Source organism: Rhineura floridana, chromosome 22, assembly GCF_030035675.1.
Source record: "Rhineura floridana isolate rRhiFlo1 chromosome 22, rRhiFlo1.hap2, whole genome shotgun sequence".
NCBI classification, from domain to species: Eukaryota; Metazoa; Chordata; class Lepidosauria; order Squamata; family Rhineuridae; genus Rhineura; species Rhineura floridana.
Genome location: NC_084501.1, coordinates 20221166 through 20240387, shown reverse-complemented (window position 1 = coordinate 20240387; position 19222 = coordinate 20221166). Strand labels below are relative to the sequence as shown.

The following is a 19222-nucleotide window of genomic DNA, read 5'->3' as shown; positions in this document are numbered from 1 at the left end:
GGGAGTTGGGCCAGCTCCAAGGCCTAGTGGAGAACAGCGGCCAGCCCTGCAGCCTTGGGGAAAGACTTTCTGGAGCAAACATGAGCCTCCGAGGATCCCAAGCAGCCTGTCAGGGCAAAGAGACTGAGGGAGGCCCTAAACAGCAAGGCGCCCTTGCCAGCTCATAGCCAGGAGCAGCCTTGAAGGCCGGGTCTCCTCACCTATGAAGGGGGTGCCTCGGGGAAAATGCCCTCATGGCTAGAGTCACCAGGCAGGACTTGAACCTGCAGCCCACACGCTTCCCAGCCGCAGGAGCTGGAGGATCCTTCAAGCCCTCTGGGTGCAAGACGAAGAGGTGAGCACCCACAAAGGGATCTGAACCCCTCCCCACCTTTGGCTGTGAGTGAGCTGTGCCCACAGTTACCTGGCCTCAAATGGTCTTCGGGGGGGGGGGTTGTGTGTTTCATATGCATCTGTTAATAATATAACATGCTCATGTTTTTAGATGTGTTGTAAGTCGCCTGAAGACCGTTGGGTAAATAAATCATCCTCTAGACTTGTAGTCGGCCAAGTCCTTCTCAAAGTAGACCCATCAAAATGAATGAAAGTCATGTCTGTTGACTTCAGTGGGTCTGCTCTGAGCAGGACTAGCCTTGAATGCCAACCTCTAACTCTGATTCCGCTTTCCATCAGAGAGGTTCTTTGGAGGGCCTTCTGGGGCCTCGCAGGGAAAGGGCCTGCACAGTGTCCTCTCAAACAGAAATGGCCAGAAAGTACTTGTTGGTCCATCTCTGGATGATGTGCAGGAGATTACCAAGGGTTTCGGAATCTCTGTGGTGGGCGGTTCGCCTTCCGCACTCAGGCTGCTGAAATGAAGAACGCTGAGGTGGTGGTGGGGAAACCAGGGATGTGTCTTTTGGCCAGTACTACCTTGGGGACAGTGTGACTCTTAACGGCTTGGGCTATTGACTTGGCATTTGGGGGTCACTTCAGGGAGCCCATCAGGGCAAGTTAAGTGAGAGAAAGAGGCAAGAGAAAGGGGGCAATCAGACAGACAAGGGGGTCCCCTGTTGCTCCCAAACCACCCTGAGACACAGCAGAGAGCGCTCCAAGCAGCTGCTTCTTACAAGTCATTTATTAGCCAGAAAGTAGAAGATCAAAGCGGCGGGGTGGATTTCCACAAGGGGCGCCTTAGTGGGCGGGGGGTTGTCTTGGGGGGGGGAGGAAGCGGATCTCTCCTGTTTTTCCCTCTGGTTTAATACAAGGGTAGCAAATAAATACTTGAAAGAATAGGAGGTGTTTAATGGGGGGGATTGGGATGGATCTCAGCCAAATTACAACTTTTATGCTAAAGGAAATTGTGTGCATTGGTTAGTAGTGTGGAGGCGGACATTCTGCATAAAATAAAAACCTATACAGCCTCTTTTGTGTTTATTTTCTCTCTCCCCCCTCCCCCCCAAAGTATCAGCCAAGAAAGCAACAGCAGGTCTGTTGTGGGGCAGGAGAGGCGCAAAATGCAGGGATTTTGCCCGGGTACAGGAAAATGCAGCCCATTTATTCACTTGGGAGGGTTGGGAAGACTGGTTGTGCCCCCCCCCCAATTCCACCCTATGCCTGAGGGAGGGAAAGAGAGGTCAGAACTGTGGGGACCCTGACACACACCCCGGTCTGATCCCAAGCCTCACAATTAAACTCCAAAACAAGGGAATCCTCTGTCTGCAGTCCCAAAGGCAAAGGAGTGGTGCTGGAGGAGGGGGGGTGTCACAGGCCCTTAATATGCAGACAAAAGGATGGGGGAGAGGCTGCTCTGGGGGCAGCATCACAAGCACAGAGCTAGCTTTATCCATCCCAACACCCCCCTCCAGCCGGAGGGAATGTTATGAAGGGCCAAGAGTCGTCAGGCTGCTCTTCTTCACTCTTGCTGCTTGTAGAGCCTCTGAGCATGGGCAGAGAGATAGGTGGTGAGGGGGGAGGAAGTCAGGCAGTTCATTGGGGGGGCGTTGCTGGCTGGTGAGACTGCGGGAGTGCTGGTTCCATGGCAGAGTGGTGAAGGTAGGTGGGCTACCTGGTGCCAGAGTCGCATGTCCATGCCCGTCGGTCTCTGCTGCTGCCCCTCTGCATACGCACACACCTGCACACTCTGACCCCCCCATCCCATCTCCCCCCCCCGCCCCCCCCCACACACGGAGACAAGCAGGACATGAATCTCACTCCCGGACATAAATCCTTGTGCAGACAACAGCATCAGCCGTCATGGTCTGAAAAAGCAAGAGAGGAAATCAATGAGAGGTGGGGAGAGATGCACGTCATCTGGTGGTTCTCCTTCCCAGTTGGGGAGCAGAGATGTGAAGCTATGGGGGGGACGGGTTTTGAGGGGAAATTTAAAAAATCCCCCCTGAATTTTTCTTCCCCCCTCCCCCGGGCCCTCACATCTTTACTGAACTCGGACTCATGACCCCCTCAGGAGGAGGAGAGGCTTCAAAATGTGGCCTCCGTTCCAGCAGGAAACACACTTCTTGGGCTGAGAAACCTGCAGAGGTGCCGGATGGATGCCTGGATTGGGTTCTCCCTGCACCCTGGCTGTTTCCTAAGGCAAAGGCGGTGCGAGGAAGGGGCTCAGTGCTGCGGGTGAACGACCTGCCAGGCTCAATCCCCGATGGGAGCATCTCCTGGTAAGGCTGGAGGAGACCCCTTGACTGAAACCCCAGAAAGCTGTTGCCAGCCAGAGTAGACAGTACTGGCCTTCATGGACCCTGCTGGCATTAAGGCAGCTTCCTGGGTTCCTAACGCCAGCTGCGGAGAGAGCCCCAGGCCACCTCCGTGGACAGCTGCGCTCCAGAGCCCAGCAGCAGAGTCTAATTCAGGGCTAGGTGGTGCCTGGCTGACAGGAGGATCTGGGCCACGTGGGTGTAGGAGCTCCTGGCTAGCCCTGGCGGCGGGAGCAGGGTGTGCAGGAGGGCCGTGGCTTCATGGTCCCAGGCGCAATCCCCCAGAGGGGGCATCTCCAGGCGGGCTGGGAATGTCCCCGGTTTGAAATCCTGGAGATTCACTGCCAGTCAAAGCGGGTGCTTGGGGACCAGCCAGAGCTTCCCAAACAGGGAGGAGGGAGGCCGGGGGGGCAGGTTTCCTTACCAGAATGAGCTCCCCATCGTTGGTCATCTCCCTCGACCAGCCAGTCGTGGGGCCTTCCCCCTTCAGCAGCCGCTGTTCGCAGACCATCTTGCTTTCACTTTCCCATCTGGCTAAGCTCTGGGGAAGAAGATGGGGGAAGGGGGCAGAGAACAGAAGAAAGGGTCACCCGCTGAGGGACGGAGCCCTTGTGCGAGCGGCCAACAAAGGACTGACCCACCATCGCCCCGTTTCCCCCACCCCCCAAAAAGGTGCCCATTTGTCACTCAGCAGGCAGAACACGCTGGACACTCACCATTTGTTCCCCCTTTTCCACCCAGGCTGACAGGCACATCCATCACCCCGAAAGGGCTCACCAGGAATTGTAAAGGAGACGCTTGGAAGAGGCAGCCGTGGGGGGGGGCTGCCCGGACTCCTTTGGGGACTTCGGGGGAACTTAAATCTTCATCATCACTGGCATTTGTTTCTAATAAAGCAGCCAGACAAGTTGCTCTTGCATCAGGGCCACAGACGAAATGGTGGGGGGTGGCTCAGAGCTAATAATGGCATTATTCTCCCCCCTAAGAAAAATTGAAGTCTAGGAACTGGAAGAGGAGCATGTTGGCAAGCCAAGGAGAACGTTGTGCTGGTTTGAGGTGCTCCAGGATGTTCACAGAGCAAGTATCCTTCGCACCCTCATCTCACCCCATGGCTCTGTAATGTTGGCTTCCTTCCTCTCAGGAAGTCTCAGCCCTTCGGGACCAAACCTTGCCCCATCCCACCATTGCCTGGGCTGATACAGGGAGGGTGTGTACGTGTAGCCACGTGGACACACAGTGCTGCTTCAGATCGCCTGCCAAAGTGCAGGCAGACAAATCTCCCATCACCTGGACATCTCAGGTAGCCCGCCACCCCACTTAGGTTTGGCTCTAGGGTCAATGTCTGGGGCAGGGGGCAGGCCCTCTTCTGCCTCCACGGCTGCCCCCTCACAAAGGGCAACAGCAAAGCCTCCCCCTCCCTTCCTGACTCATCCTCTGTGGCCTTTCTTTGCCTCTCGCATATTTATTTACATTGATATACCGTATATTCCGGCGTAGACGACTGGGCGTATAAGACGACCCCCAACTTTTGAGAAGATTTTCCTGGGTTAAAAAGTCGTCTTATACGCCGGAATATACGGTAGTCACTCCTTATTCAAAGGTCTCCAAGTGAGACACAACACAGTTAAGGATGTCAATATAAATCCCTTGTGCCCTAACAGCAGGACAAAGCCAGCCCCATCATAGCCACAGGAAACTTTGGCAGCACACTAGCAAGAAAACCACCTCATGTTTCACTTTTCAGCTTTGGGCTGCAGCCCCCCTGTTCCTGACCCCCTCTTTCTTTGCAGATCAGCTCTCCACCCCTCCCTCCCTCCCTATTGAGGCCAGCAAGTGGCATTGCTCAATGGGGCCAAAGAACAGGACTACAAAAGGACCCTCCTGGACCCCTGTGGGGAGTTGCCCTGGGGCCTCCTCACTTTCCTTCTGAGGGGGAAGGGCAACAATGGGGGGATCCTCCTCCTCTGCTTTGTCTTGCAGAGTTCAAGCCACTCCCTCCCTCTCCAGGCATAGCAGCCACAGGAGTTAAGCGGTCTTTTGCGCCAGAGTCCTGCAGAGAGAAGGCCAGGGCGCTTGGGGGGCATCCAAAAGACAAAGGGGAACCTCAGAAACTCAGACTGAGCACTTGCTTGGGGGGCATCCAAAAGACAAAGGGGAACCTCAGAAACTCAGACTGAGCACTTGCTCTGCATGCAGAAGGCCGCAGGTTCAGTCCCCAGGCAGGTCTGAGAAAATCTCCCCGCCTGAAACCCTGGAGAGTCCACTGCCAATCAGAGTAGACAGCATTGAGCTACATGGGCCAAAGGTCTGACCTTCCCGAGTTCCTCATATGTGCTGCTAAGAACCAAAGGTCTCCTTCAAGCAGACGTCAAAGTGGCTCAAGTCAAGCGGATCAGGCCCAGATCTTCCCACCCAGCAGCGACCCGCCTCTCCCTCAGAGACAGAGGGCAACCTCCCGGCAGCATGCAGGACCACAGAACTCGCTGCCCCCCCCTGCACCCCTCACCTTGCAGGGCCGCCCATCCACCGTCTGCTCTTCAAACTCTTCTCCAATCTTGAAGTTGATCTCAGTGGTCCGCACCGTCGTGGAAGTCTTGATGTAGAAAGAGTCCCCGTCCTGTCTGATCTCCACAGCCGGCTTGGAGGCAGCGGCCACTGCAATTTTCCGCAGCATGACGTTGACGCCTGCCTCAAGATATGGCAACAGGGAATGAGATGGGGGGGCAATGGGAACAGATGAAAAAAACCCCACACAGGTGCACCTCGCCCTTGCCTGTTACATCTTTCCCATTTATCCCACTTACTGCACCCCCCCAATATTTCCTTTGCTCACATTTAAAAGCATTTCAGGGATTTTCATGGCAATTGCTGTGGGGCTGGGAATGCAAGTGAGCTCGCCTGTAGGTCCACTTGAGCCAGGGTCCCTCCAACCTTAATCCAACTCTCTCCCATTCTGTCACTGGTTGACATCACCGGTTGACACCTTTTCTTTAAGGCATGAGAGCTGTGGAAAACCAGGCTGACCACGCACCCCAGTCACTTTTCTCTGCGGCTGCTCTTGCAAGTGTCCGTCCGGTTCGTCCTTTGCTGTTGCCTTCCTTCTGTGTTTCAAGGCGGTGTCGCATCTGCCAGCAACACCTGGCTGCTCTTTGCCCCGACCCAAAGGGACCATCTCCATACACGAGAGAATAAATGGGCCCAAATCAGGCATTAAACACAGCAGTAACAGGAAACCCTCTCAGGCTGGTGATGGTGGTGCTGATGGTTGCATTCCCAGTATCTCCCTGGACGTTTTGTACTTGTCCAGTTGCAAGATCTCCTTTTCATCTCTTTTTGTTGAAGTATAGAGACCACAGCACAGTGGAGGTCCTGCTTTGATTCCATGGGCAGATTTGACACTATCCAGCTTGGGCTCAATAGGGATTGGGGAGAGGCAAAGTAATTGTTCTGCTGTAAGACAAGGAAGATTGTGCACCTTGCTTTCCCAGTTCATTGAGTGTAGGACTGAGAGGGGGTCACACCCACTCTGATGGGATCCTTCCCTCATTTACATGTGGGCTTTGTCTTGTAATGCGACACATAAACATCCCAACTGCCTGAATTCCTGCCCTTGCTTTGCAAGGACATCTTCAGTCCCCCTCTCTGTCTGCAGCGGTGCACGTATACATGGATATATGTCTGCCAAGTGAGGACAACAGGTCCTGCATTTGGCCTCTAGTCCATGAAACTCTTCTGCCACAGGAAGTATTATAAGGAGCCTGTGATGCCTCTGTAAATATAATCCTATAAATATGGTAAGTGCGGGTTTATTAGAGTATATGTGGTAAGTAGACTGAGTTAGAGGGGGGAGTACATGGGTTGGAATGTTGAAGAAAGTTGAATGGTGATTGGCTGAGAGTCTGGGTCTCTGAAGGTATAAATGAGAGGATGACAATTGGTTTGGGAGTTTGTTGGTTGGTTCTGAGTTTTGGAGGGGTGGATTGGATTTAGGTGGGTAGTGAGGCAGGTTATTTATGACTAAGAAATATAAAGAGTAACACATTTTATGAAACCACACGCTTGTTCACTGAACCTTTAAGTAATCTTGTTATTCCCTGTGTAAATAAATAAATAGTTCTTGGTTTAACAAAACGCTTGATCCTTGGCTGGGTTTTCACAGACCAGAAGGGTGGGCAGGGCATATACTAAGGTTGGGAAACAGTATCAATGGTGGCAGCGGTGAAGAGATAGTGCGACATCATCAGGTATCCAAAACAACCCAGAGCTGTAATCTTTATAGGCACAAAGATACAGGGGGCTTGTGACCTGTAAGTGCACCCAGACACTACGTAGGAATGGGCCAGGAGGAGACTAAGGCACAGTCTCAAGGCAATATTGTTACAGAGAGTGTCAGGTGGTGGTGCCTAGCAGTGGGATCTTGAGAGATCTGTGCTAGGGCCGGTGACAGAACTGTTAAGAGATCAGGACCTGAGGTGGAATCGTGACAGGTGGAGACCACAGGAGGGGGCCTGACAGGTGGTGTAGCTGTGGAATATGAACAAGAGAGAGTCCCTAGAAAGTAGTGATTGTGAGGGGAATAACCAATAAAGAGAACTTGTGAGTGTGTGGTAAAGTTTGTGAGCTCTTAGAAACATGGCTGAGTTCTTGAAAATGAGAGTGTCAACAAGCATATAGATAGAGGTGATCCAGTGGACATAGTGTACTTAGACTTTCAAAAAGCGTTTGACAAGGTACCTCACCAAAGACTTCTGAGGAAGCTTAGCAGTCATGGAATAAGAGGAGAGGTCCTCTTGTGGATAAGGAATTGGTTAAGAAGCAGAAAGCAGAGAGTAGGAATAAATGGACAGTTCTCCCAATGGAGGGCTGTAGAAAGTGGAGTCCCTCAAGGATCGGTATTGGGACCTGTACTTTTCAACTTGTTCATTAATGACCTAGAATTAGGAGTGAGCAGTGAAATGGCCAAGTTTGCTGACAACACTAAATTGTTCAGGGTTGTTAAAACAAAAAGGGATTGTGAAGAGCTCCAAAAAGATCTCTCCAAACTGAGTGAATGGGCAGAAAAATGTCAAATGCAATTCAATATAAACAAGTGTAAAATTATGCATATTGGAGCAAAAAATCTGAATTTCACATATACGCTCATGGGGTCTGAACTGGCGGTGACCGACCAGGAGAGAGACCTCGGGGTTGTAGTGGACAGCACGATGAAAATGTCGACCCAGTGTGCGGCAGCTGTGAAAAAGGCAAATTCCATGCTAGCGATAATTAGGAAAGGTATTGAAAATAAAACAGCCGATATCATAATGCCGTTGTATAAATCTATGGTGCGGCCGCATTTGGAATACTGTGTACAGTTCTGGTCGCCTCATCTCAAAAAGGATATTCTAGAGTTGGAAAAGGTTCAGAAGAGGGCAACCAGAATGATCAAGGGGATGGAGCGACTCCCTTACGAGGAAAGGTTGCAGCATTTGGGGCTTTTTAGTTTAGAGAAAAGGCGGGTCAGAGGAGACATGATAGAAGTGTATAAAATTATGCATGGCATTGAGAAAGTGGATAGAGAAAAGTTCTTCTCCCTCTCTCATAATACTAGAACTCGTGGACATTCAAAGAAGCTGAATGTTGGAAGATTCAGGACAGACAAAAGGAAGTACTTCTTTACTCAGCGCATAGTTAAACTATGGAATTTGCTACCACAAGATGCAGTAATGGCCACCAGCTTAGACGGCTTTAAAAGAAGATTAGACAAATTCATGGAGGACAGGGCTATCAATGGCTACTAGCCGTGATGGCTGTGCTGTGCCACCCTAGTCAGAGGCAGCATGCTTCTGAAAACCAGTTGCCGGGAGCCTCAGGAGGGGAGAGTGTTCTTGCACTCGGGTCCTGCTTGCGGGCTTCCCCCAGGCACCTGGTTGGCCACTGTGAGAACAGGATGCTGGACTAGATGGGCCACTGGCCTGATCCAGCAGGCTCTTCTTATGTTCTTATGTTCTTAAGAGAGGAGAGCTGGTGGAGAAATGTATAGCCTTTCATTTACCTCATGAGGGTAAAGGGGTAGATGAATTGCAGGTAACACTAATCACGTATACATGGGTGCAAAACCAAGAGCCTGTGAGAGAAGAGACCCCAGAAGAGTGCTCAAGTAATCCTGCCTATGTGGAGTATTTAAGAGAGAAGTTAAGATGGGAACGTGAGGACAAGGATAAGGATAGAGAGATTGAGATGATGAAACTGAGATTGGAGGCTGAAGAAAAGGAGAAGCAGTGGATTTTAGAGCCTGAAAGATTGAGAATGGAGGCTGAGATAAAAGTGGAAAAGTTAAAATTAGAAAGGGAGAAGCTTCATTCTGAGGAGGTAAGAAAAGAGAGAGATGAAGCAAAAATAAAAGTGATTCCAAAAGATTTCACCGTGTATGAGCCTGGGCAGGATCCCCAAATTTACCTCACAAGTTTTGAAAAAGCAGCACAGATGTGGGGGTTACCTGAAGATAAATATATGCAGTATTTATCAAGTTTAATAAAAGGAGAATTGGCTGAGGTGTATCAATGTTTCCCCTCAGACAGGCCAGTGACATATGCTGAGTTTAAAGAAGCAGTGCTCAAAAGGTTTAGATTGAGGCCTAATTATTTTAGAAAACTTTTCAGAAATTGCCGGATACAGACAGGGAGGCCTTTTGTGGAGTTGGGGGCAAAATTGATGGATATATTTGAAAAGTGGAAGACGAGTGTGAAAGCTCAATCTATGGAGGTGAAAAGCCTCATGGTATTAGACCAGTTATACCATCAACTGCCACCAGAAATTAGGTTACTGGTTAAAGATCGTTCCCTTAAGTCTGTGCAGGAGGCGGCAGAGCTGAGAGATCATTTTACCTCAAACCAAATGGGTTGGTTGGGAAAAACACAAAGAGATTTTAAAACAAAACCCAATAGTAATGGCCGAAGGGATGTGGCATCACAGAGAGTAAACCCTCCAATAAAATCGGAAGGACACAGGGCACCTCAAATTGGGTCTGTGTATCCTAAAATGGAGGGGGAAATCTGTTAGATGTCCTGGTAAGCCAGGACATCTAAGTTTCCAGTGTGAAGCTACAAACCCCATCAGTAATTCTGTTCAAGTAAGAACAGTGAAAAATGAGCTGAGCGAAGGGGAAACTAAGAAAATACAATTCTGTCAAAGAAGCTGGTCAAATGTGCAGGATTTTGACACAAGCTTAAGAGAAGAAGTGTGTGTGCAAGGGGTGAAATATTGGGCTTTACTGGACACTGGTGCTGCTCAGACCTTGTTGAGGCCAGATTTGCTGAAAGCTGAGGAAATTTTACCTCAGGAAAAAGTAGTTATACAAGGTGTGAGAGGTGAGCCAGACAGCATTCCAATGGCCTTAATAAAATTGAACTGGAGAGGAAAAAAGGAGTCTTATAAAGTGGGTATCAATGCCCAACAGCATGAGCCTATGATTTGGGGCAGAGATGTAATGCAATCTCTAACATGCATGCCCCACTCTTCTGCGGCAGGAAGTCTTTTAAGGAGCCCCCCAAAGGACTCTCTATAAAACAATGTATGATGCTTTGAGATTATTTTTTTAACAGAGAAATGACACACACGTTTGATAAATAAATAAATAAACAGTTGGCTTGAATAATCCTGCAGAAGAGATGGTCTCCAGCAAAGCTCCCTGGTTTAATGTGGTAGCTGAGCTCTTGCAAAGCTGATCTTGCTTCCCTTAACATTCTTCAAGGGCTTGCCAGAACTTCCAAAGCTGGCAGAAGCAGTGGGAAGGGGGAGCTCAGCTCTGCCCCTCTCCACCTCTCAGAGACCCCTCCTGGCTGTTCTGAGCAGGAAGGAGAGAAAAAAGGCCTTCAGGAGAGCCCTGATGTGCTGGGTCAAGCCAAGGGGGCCCATCATGTCCTCCAGCCGCCTGTTCTCCTAGCAGCCAACCAGATGCCCCTGAGGGCAACAGCAGCGCTCTTCCTGCCTGCAGTTTCCAGCAACTCTCCACGCCTGGCAGCTGTGCCTGCTGTAAGGGCATTCAGGAGCAGCTGTTTTGCCATTGTCCAGAAATGGTAACAGTCCTGAACAAACACATCTGGGCAACTCCATTTTATTACCTTCATCATCATCATCATCATCAGTCTCTCTCTCTCCTCGAGGGCCTTAACCTAGCCACTCCCCTAATAAAATTACAGTCTCTGTTCACTTCTTGCAATCAGTCTTCAGACAGGAAATTTGGCAACACCCAAGACTTGGAAGGGCTTTGGGCTGTGCAATAATGTTTCCCGTAACAATAATTATTCCCAGAGGGAGATGGGGAGATGCTCCCACTTCTTTCTCTGAGAGGGTGAGTTACCCAACAGTTGCTCCCCACATCTCTGGGCAGAACGGGGAAATCAAGGACCTGTTTTTTTGGTTTGAATTGCAAGGTGTGTTTTTTTTAACAGTCTGAATTATTTTGACAATCAAAGCAAAGCTATGCATGAACCCTTAATTCAGGGACACAGACAAGGCCAGCACAAGCCTTGCTGGTCATTGGGGGGGGGGAATTGCTGGTCATTGACCGAAATAAACTTATTTACATTTTGCCTTGTGAGAAAGCAGTACTGGCCCTGCACAGTGGAGTGTAGGGCAGGGGGCTCCTGGCAGCTTTGAGCCCCGGTACCTCTTGCTTTGGGGATTAAGCTGCTGTCGGCAGCAAAGGGGGTTGGGGGGCTACAAAGAGGCAGCTGAGAGGAGCGGGCGGCCCTTGACCTCGCTTGGAAAGAGGCCTTTGGGCAGCCCCAGGAGAGTTTGCAGAGGGCTAGAGTCACCTCTTGCAAGGAAGACTACTGTGGCACTTTAAAGACTAACACATTTATTAGGGCACAATAAGCTTTCATGACTAGCTGAGACCCATTTAAATGGATTTTCACAGCTCATTCAGACCCATTCATTTCACTCTGAGTTGGATATAACCCCCAAGGCCCGTCTAGTCCAGCTTCCCATTCCCCACCAACAGCCCACAGTCTTGTCTGTCTGCAGCTGCTGGTCTTCAGAGGCAGACTGCCCCTGGCAAGAGAGGTTCCACTGAGCTCTTGCAGTCGGCAGCCACGGGCCTCCCCACCATGGAACTCATCTAATCCTAGAAGAACAAAACAAAACAAAAACAGAGAAGCCCAAAGCCCTGCTGGAGCACAGTGCAGTCCCCCTGGGATCTCAGCCACGTGCCTCCAAGAGCCCTGCAGGTGGGGCACAAAGGCAACTCGCATTCAGAGGTAGACTGCCTTGGTACATGGAGATTCCACGGGGCTCACCTGTCAATCAAAAAAAGCATTGATAGACTATTGTGCTATGGGTTAGGGGAGCGGCGTGGAGGGGGAGAGACACCTTTGCTCAGCTCAACCCAAACACTGGAAACAAGATCTTCTCTTTAAAACCTTGATGGCTCATCCTCTCCGGCTTCCTGTTAACTGAGAGCTGTGTGACCCAGCAGAGACCAGCCACCCTCTGCACTGCTAAATGCCCACAAACCCTGGGCCTGTTCATGGGGAAGAGGGGATTTAACAACACTGGGCAGAGGTGATTTCCCCAGCTGGTTTCCTCACCCTGCACTCCCCCATCGCCTATGCCAATTATCCCCCACATCTGAGACTTTCTGCCCCTGTAATTCAGAGATGGGGAAAGGGTGGCTGAAGGGGGCTTGAGAGAGAAACACAGTGAAATATAAGCATGTGGTGATTATCCTGAAGTATGTTGCACAGCCCCCTAACCTGGAACGTATTTGCTGTGAGCGACTCATGCTTTGGGGAGAGAAAGGGGGGTCAGGGAGAGGGGAGGGGAAGGAGCTTTTCCTGGTTGAACAAATGGGGGGAAACCTGGTTGATGGGGATTTGCCTCCTTTAGAAGATACGCAGTTGGGGGGCAATCTTTTTGCCCCACGTTTCCCCTAAATTTTGAAGGGCTAACCCTCCCCAAGTTCTGCTCAGCAGCAAAGGGGGGGGGGCGTGAAGCAAAGCATGCCAAGTGGATTTAGGTTACCAGCCCTCAAGGTGATCTCTTGAAAGGAGAGAAGGAGGGTATTCTCTCTCTCTTTCTCTCCATTGTTTCCAGAGAAAACAGAGATTGGGGGGGCATCTTCACTGCTGCTGCTGCTGGTCCCTGCTAGGAGGATTTTCCAAGGGAGGCTAGGCGGCACAAATCCCTCCCTGCTGTCATCAGGAATCAGGAGGTGTAGCCAGAAATGTCAACCCTTTTCATTCCTGCCTGCCAGAGTTTAAGCCCCGTGTAGATGCGTATGGGCCCAGGTCAAAGCAAGGGCTTTTTAGTGCCTGGTTTCTGTTGCTCTCTCTTGTAAAGATTTTCAGGGGGGCCCACACACACAATCAAGGGAGGAGGAGCATTGTTCTAAATATGGAAGCAATTTGGGGGGTGGATGCATCCCCCCCCAGCCAACTCTTGGTGGCTGTTTTTACAAAGGGGCCAGACCATGAACTGAGCAAGGGCTGAACTGCCGGCTGTCTTGTCTTGCCCCCTTGAACCTCCTGCCTCCAGCCAGCGCTCATGGACCCCCTTCCCCACCTAAGAGGAGGGGCCTTTGGCTTCTCTGTTGCCCACCTCAAGCCACATGAGGATCCATCAGAGCTGCCTTGGCTGAATCAGACTGAGGGGTGTCCGTCTTGCGCCCCCCCCATTCCACCACTGCCAGCAATGTGCCTCTGGGAACCTGATAAGCAGAGCCCGAAGGCAAATGGCCCTGCTCTGTTCTCTGTCCCCAATCAAACGGCATTCAGAGGTAGACTGCCTTGGAACATGGGGGTCCATTCAGCTACAATACCGAGAGGTTCCCCCTCGGCCTTCGGGAGCCATTTCAAGCCAGCCACCAAATTCACCGGTTGCCAGTCCCCTCCCCTTAAATTGTTTTCAGACACTGCAAAACACCCCAGTCCCCTCCCCTTAAATTGTTTTCAGACACTGCAAAACACCCCAGTCCCCTCCCCTTAAATTGTTTTCAGACACTGCAAAACACCCGTGAACACCCGTGAAGGTGGAGCTGGCCTCAGGTGCCTGAGGGCCGCTGCTTTGAAGTGCACATGCACACACACACACACAAGTGCCCTCGCCTGCCTCCTCCTCCTCCTCCCAGCTCATCTTTCATCGCCTCCTGATTGCCCAGCAGTGTGTGCAGCTCTTTGCACCGCTCACAAAGGGGAGCGCCAGAGGTCAGTGGCACAGGTCAGTTTGTCATGCCTGCCACCCGCCAGGCATTGTTATTGCAGCTCCTGCATCATCCTTCGGCAGAAAAGGGAGAGCAAACAAGGCCAACCCCGCTGCGCCCACTGCTCCCGCCACCCCCCTCCTCCTCCATCGGGCAGGGGGGGGAAGAGAGGCTAATGCAGGAAGAATTTGTCCTCGGAGGGCCCAGAGCACCCCCTTCACTTAGCATGACAAATGCCTGCCCAGACCAGGGCCCAGGGCGGGACTGAGAGGTGGCCCACTCCAGCACTGAGTCTGGGCAAGGCCCTGCCAGTCTGTGCCAGCAAAAGCAGCCAGAGCATCAGAACAAAGGCAACGGACTTATACTGAGTCAGGCTATTGGGGGTCCATCGAACTCAGTGCTGCCTACACTGACTGGCAGTGGCCCTCCAAGGTTTCAGAGCCAGGGCTCTTTTCAGCCCGGGACATTTTTGCACTCAGAGCAGATGCTCTGCCACTGGGCAAGGGCCTCCTCCAGGAGCCACAAGGAAGCCAGAACCGGCCAGGAGAGGAGGCTTCTGGGGGGCACTGCAGTGCCCAGAGGCCAAAGCAAACTGCTGTCCAAAGGGCACTTTTTTGGGGGGGGGTCACCCATGAGAACCTGCACACGTCAGAACAGCCTCATTCCCCCCCATGTGGATCCTACACTCACAAGATTCACACATGTCCAAAACAGCAAAAGAGTTTGGGGCGGGGGGAGTTTATGCTCATGGTGCACGCAAATAATAAAGCCTGCCCTCCTCCCCCTTCCTCCTCTCCCTCTTTCCTTATCCCTTCACCTCCCCTCTCTCTTCCCCCTCACCATATGCTCAGAGGCACATTTTACACAGGAAGCGGATTGGACTGTTAAAGACCAACCCAAATTGTGTTTGCATTTTTACAAATGTGTAGGGCAGTACAATATCTCAGAGGGGAGGTCAGGTCTCCTCCCTGGTGCAGTCACTATAGCAGCCCAAACTACCCACAAGCTGGGGGAGGGGTGGGGGAAGGACTCTGCAGGGCCACAGTTTTGCCAGAGGGCCTAAAGGGGGTTTCAGCGAGGCCAGATGGCAGCCTTCACCAAGACCCCCATTCTGTGTGTCCCCCTCCTGGGGCGGGGGGAGCGGCGGCCGCATTTTTCAACAGCGAAGCGAGCATTCCCCGGCTCTGGAGGAGGTTCCAAACACCTTCCACAGCTGTCCAGGTGGTGACTGACTCAGCCAGCCGCACCGAAGCAAAGGGATTCTGAGGATTTGGTGCGCAGCAGGGATGAGTCGCCGGGAAGGGGCTGCTGGTCCAGCTCTTTGCCTTCGCCTGAATCCACCAACTTGGAAGCATTTTGAAAAACAAAAAGCTGATCAGCCTTAACAGGAATCCTGAAATTCCTGCTGCAAAAATTATGCAAGCACTGAAAAGGAGGCAACTCTGCCAAGCCTCAGAACACAGGAAGAAGAGCCCTGCTTTTGGGGGCAGGGGGTGCTCATCTGGCCCAGTGACCTGCCCTCCCCCCTCCCCTTCCCCCCGCTGGCTTATGGGACGCCCCAAGATGTAGGGGGTGACAGCCAGCGTCTCTATTGTTACTTGCTCCTAGTATAGGGGGCTCTGTGGTACACTGCTCCTGGGCATGGAGGCTCCACAGGGCTATCAAGGCTACTAGCAGTGGATGGACAACTCTCCCCCCTCCCGCATTGTATATACAAAAGGGTGATCAAAAGGGTACTTAAGTGCCCGCGCAAGCACTGTCAGAACAGGAAGTCTGCAATGGTTCCAGAGGGGCGGGAGGAGCAGCGCTGAAAACGGCCCCCTCTTTCATAGGGTTGTCCCTGGGGGGGCGTTGTCTAGCCTGGCGTCTCATGGGTCCATAAAGAAAGGCTCCACTTGACCTGCTCACAACTCCTCATCTTCCCCAGCCTCCCTCACAGGGCTGTTGGGAGGATCAAATGAGGTTGCCTCAGCTCCTCGGGAGCACTGGGAAGTCGCTAAGGTGCGGGGCGCCGACGAGGGTGCCCCCTCTCCTCTTCTCCTCCAGCCCTTCCCACCTTTCCTTATGTAGCAAAGTGGCAAATGCGCGCGCGGAGATCGTGGTTCCACACGCCCTCCTTCCTCCTGTGGGTTCATCTCTCCGGTTCTGGGGAAATGTCCACGAAGCGGGGACGCAAGCCCACCAGGTCCCTGAGGCCATTCACACGTGACAAAAGCTGGGGATTCTCCCCCCCCAAAGAACAGCCACAGAGGAGCCAGCGGGGCGATCAAGTGTGTCAACGGCAATGGGGTGAGGATGGGGAAGGGGGGCCTCTACCCGACGGGTCTCCAACCCTCCCCCCTCAAGATAGCATCTGACCAGGCCGGAACCCCCCAATGGCCCAACACCGGTACGCGGCCCTTCCCCTCTGTGCAGCTGAAGGTTCCCAAGTGTGTCCCCCCCTCACCCCCAGAATTAAGATCTTCGAGGCTACACATTGGATCCCCCCAAACGTGGCGCACCGTTCAGGACGCAAAAGCCACGTGGGAGCCAAACTTCTCTCCCCCCCATCCAAAAAGGGAAGGTAGCCTCGTTGCCCGCCGGGGGGGGAGCGAGCCCACCTCCACCTCCGGGCCAGCCAAGAGGTCCCGCTTTGCCCGGAGCCGGCCCTGCGAAGGCGGCCTCTGCGCTCACCCCGAGCTCCCGGCGCCGCGCAAGGGCGGCAGCAGCGGCAGCAGCTCCTCCGCCCCCCGCCCCAGGAAGCCTCCTTCCCCCGCGGCCGGGCGCACCCACCCAGCGCCTTCAGCAGCTCCTCGAAGTTCTCCGAGTTCTTCATCTTCCAGTGGCCGGAGAAGGTGGGCATCGCGGCGGCGCCTGGAGACCGGCCGAGGGAGGCGAGGCGAGGGTCGCTCCCGGGGCGCCAAGTGGGACCTCTTGCCTGGAGGGGGCGCGCGAGCAAGTGGGGTCAGGAGCAGCTGAGCGAAGCCCCGCTCCGTCCGCGGCCTCGGGACCAAGCGCGCCTCCTCGACTCGGCTCGGCGCCTAGTGGGAAGGCGCCGCTATCGCCCGGCAGAGAAGGAACGACAGGAGGGAGAGAGAGAGAGAGAGAGGGAGCGAGGGGGGTCCTGCCTAATTGTGCGCTCGCTCTCTCCCCTCCCCTTATGAGCCTTCCTTTCCCCCCCCCGCGTCCCCGCCTGGCCCCTCCCCCTCCTCGCTCTCTCTGCTCCATCCGTGCCTTGGGGGGAGGGGAGCCATCGCAACCTGATCCCCCCCCGCCCCAAATCGCCGCCCCTTCTCAGTCCCACCTGCGTCCCCTCTGCCTGACGCCGCCCCCTCCTCACTTGCCTTTGGCCGCGGAGGCGTCTTGAGGCTTTGGGCTAAGAGCACCTGAGTGTGGGGTGTGGGGCATCCCCTCTCCGGGGCTGGGGCTCCCCACCCCTCTTGCTGCCCTTTGAACGCCTGGATGGGCGGGCATGTGGGACCCCCCCATGGCGGGATATAGATGTCTTAAATAAACGCCATTAAATGAATAGCTGGCATCCTCAACCAGTGCTACATCATTCCAGTTCCCACAGATTTGGCTTTGGCGCTTTTAAGGTCTTCCCTGCTTAGCAACCTCGCCCTCTTTCCCCCGCCCCAAAATGAAACATATCAGCTGCAGTGCAATGGGGGGGGGCTCGGCTTGAAGACAGGGGCTTGGAGCACATGGAATAAGCACATCAGACATGTCGTGCCCTCAGATGTGCAGTGCAAACGTGCCCTTACTGCTCATGAAGCAATCTCCCCCATTCCATAACTGGTTTTCAGTTGATTTGCATGTGGGGGGTGGAGAGAAGGAAACACCGGTTTTCATCAGTCCCCCCCCCCGCGCGCCGCCATTGGTAGGGTTAGAACATTCTGAATGTTCCGTTGAGATGACATGCATCATTTATTCCGAAGCCTTGCTGTGTATCCGTCCTGGACACACCACCAAAAAGAGCTAACTGCAAAACTATGATCGACTGGTTTTTGTGCCAGCATTGAGAAATTAATGTATGTGCAACTAATTCAAACACTGCTTACCAAGCAAACTCTTTCCCCAGTTGAACTTTTCGTTAAGGGAAGTCAGATAACCAAAGCAATGTATCAAGAAATGGACTTGCTAGTGCCGGCATAATTGATGCTGTGGGCGGGATGCACCGAGGGACGTGATGTGACCTACACCACCGCGGCTGCCAGGCACACGATTATTTGCGTTAGAAGGAGTCTGAGTTATTTCAGCTTCATGTTTTGGCATATTTGAAACAAAAGATCCGATGGAGGAACTTGGTGAATCTAAGACATGTATGACATGAGGCCTTTTTGAAAAAAAGAACTTTGACTATAAGCAAAGACACAAGTAATCTACCAGAGGGACATGTAGAACATTAATGCAACTAGACACGCACAGCGATGCAGAATCGCATCAAATCCCAGGTCCCGCTGAGGAATGGCTTCCCGCCGCGAAGGGTGTTTTGTGCCTCTTTGAAAGCGATCCCTCCCAGCCCCAGATTGCTGTCGCGCCGCTGAAATAAATGGATACAGGCCTCATACTGGTGTGTTCCTGGCTGGCCATCCTCGGAATGAAAAAGAGGCAGCGGTTGTGGCTGGTTTCTCTCCATTCCTGCCGGGTCCCACAGTTTAACCTAACCGCTGTGGACGTTCAAGTCCTGCGGGGCTTTTCTAGCGCTGTGCAATAATCCCAGCCGTGAGTGTGAATCATTCTGGTGCAGCCCTCCGAGGGGGCTTCCGCCTCACCACCAGAGAGTATCAGTCGCCAGCCCAGGCTGGGAGGGCCCAGGCTTCAATCCCCGACGCAACCCCAGCTGGAGGTGGGGGAGAGCTCCTGTCTGAGACTGGGGAGCTGTGAGCTGCGGGTCAGTGATGACAGTGATGAGCTAAAGCGACAAAGCGTCTGACTTGGTATGAGGCAGCTCCTGAGGGTCCTATCAGGTCCTTATTCAAAGGGCATCAGGTAATGACCCCGCCTTTTAAAATAAAAAGAGGAGCATGCTCATTTGCTGGTTAGGAAATGTTGTAAGCTTTCAGACCAGCAAAGTTCCTCCTCCTCCTCAGTCTGGCTGCCTTCCTGGAGTATTTGCATCCTCAAAGGGCGCAGCCTGTTTTCACACCCCCAGATTGATCTCCTGGCAGGTGAGTTCCTGCAAGACAAGTGTTCTGTCTGGTTGATTGAATCCACATCATTCCCCGTGGGCTGGACCGGAGATAAGAAGCCCTTCCTAGAGTGTGATTGTAAAACGAACATTCTTCTCTTCCGAAGGAGTTAATAATAGACAGATGAAGACACTGAGGGTTGCCTGGGAGCCTGGCTGAGGAACGGAGCTGCCTCTCTCCCG

General features: G+C 52.8%; 1 protein-coding gene across 1 annotated transcript; it reads right to left on the bottom strand.

The window, feature by feature from the left end:
• Positions 1-2154: 2154 nt before the first annotated feature.
• Positions 2155-16993, bottom strand: CRABP2 (cellular retinoic acid binding protein 2). Its single transcript, XM_061605988.1, has 4 exons — positions 16642-16993; positions 5194-5372; positions 3112-3228; positions 2155-2237 (listed from the first exon to the last, which is right to left on the bottom strand). Exons 1-4 carry the CDS (start codon positions 16709-16711, stop codon positions 2187-2189), a joined length of 417 nt encoding a protein of 138 aa, XP_061461972.1. The 5' UTR covers positions 16712-16993; the 3' UTR covers positions 2155-2186.
• Positions 16994-19222: the final 2229 nt, after the last annotated feature.

Excerpts from the sequence above, each read along its gene's own strand:
- CRABP2 (XM_061605988.1), bottom strand. The coding sequence starts at position 16,711 with ATGCCCACCTTCTCCGGCCACTGGAAGATGAAGAACTCGGAGAACTTC. Across the intron at positions 5,373-16,641 it reads GGAGCTGCTGAAGGCGCTGG|GCGTCAACGTCATGCTGCGG; the intron begins GTGGGTGCGCCC and ends ATCTTGAGGCAG. Across the intron at positions 3,229-5,193 it reads TGGATGGGCGGCCCTGCAAG|AGCTTAGCCAGATGGGAAAG; the intron begins GTGAGGGGTGCA and ends CTTCTTCCCCAG.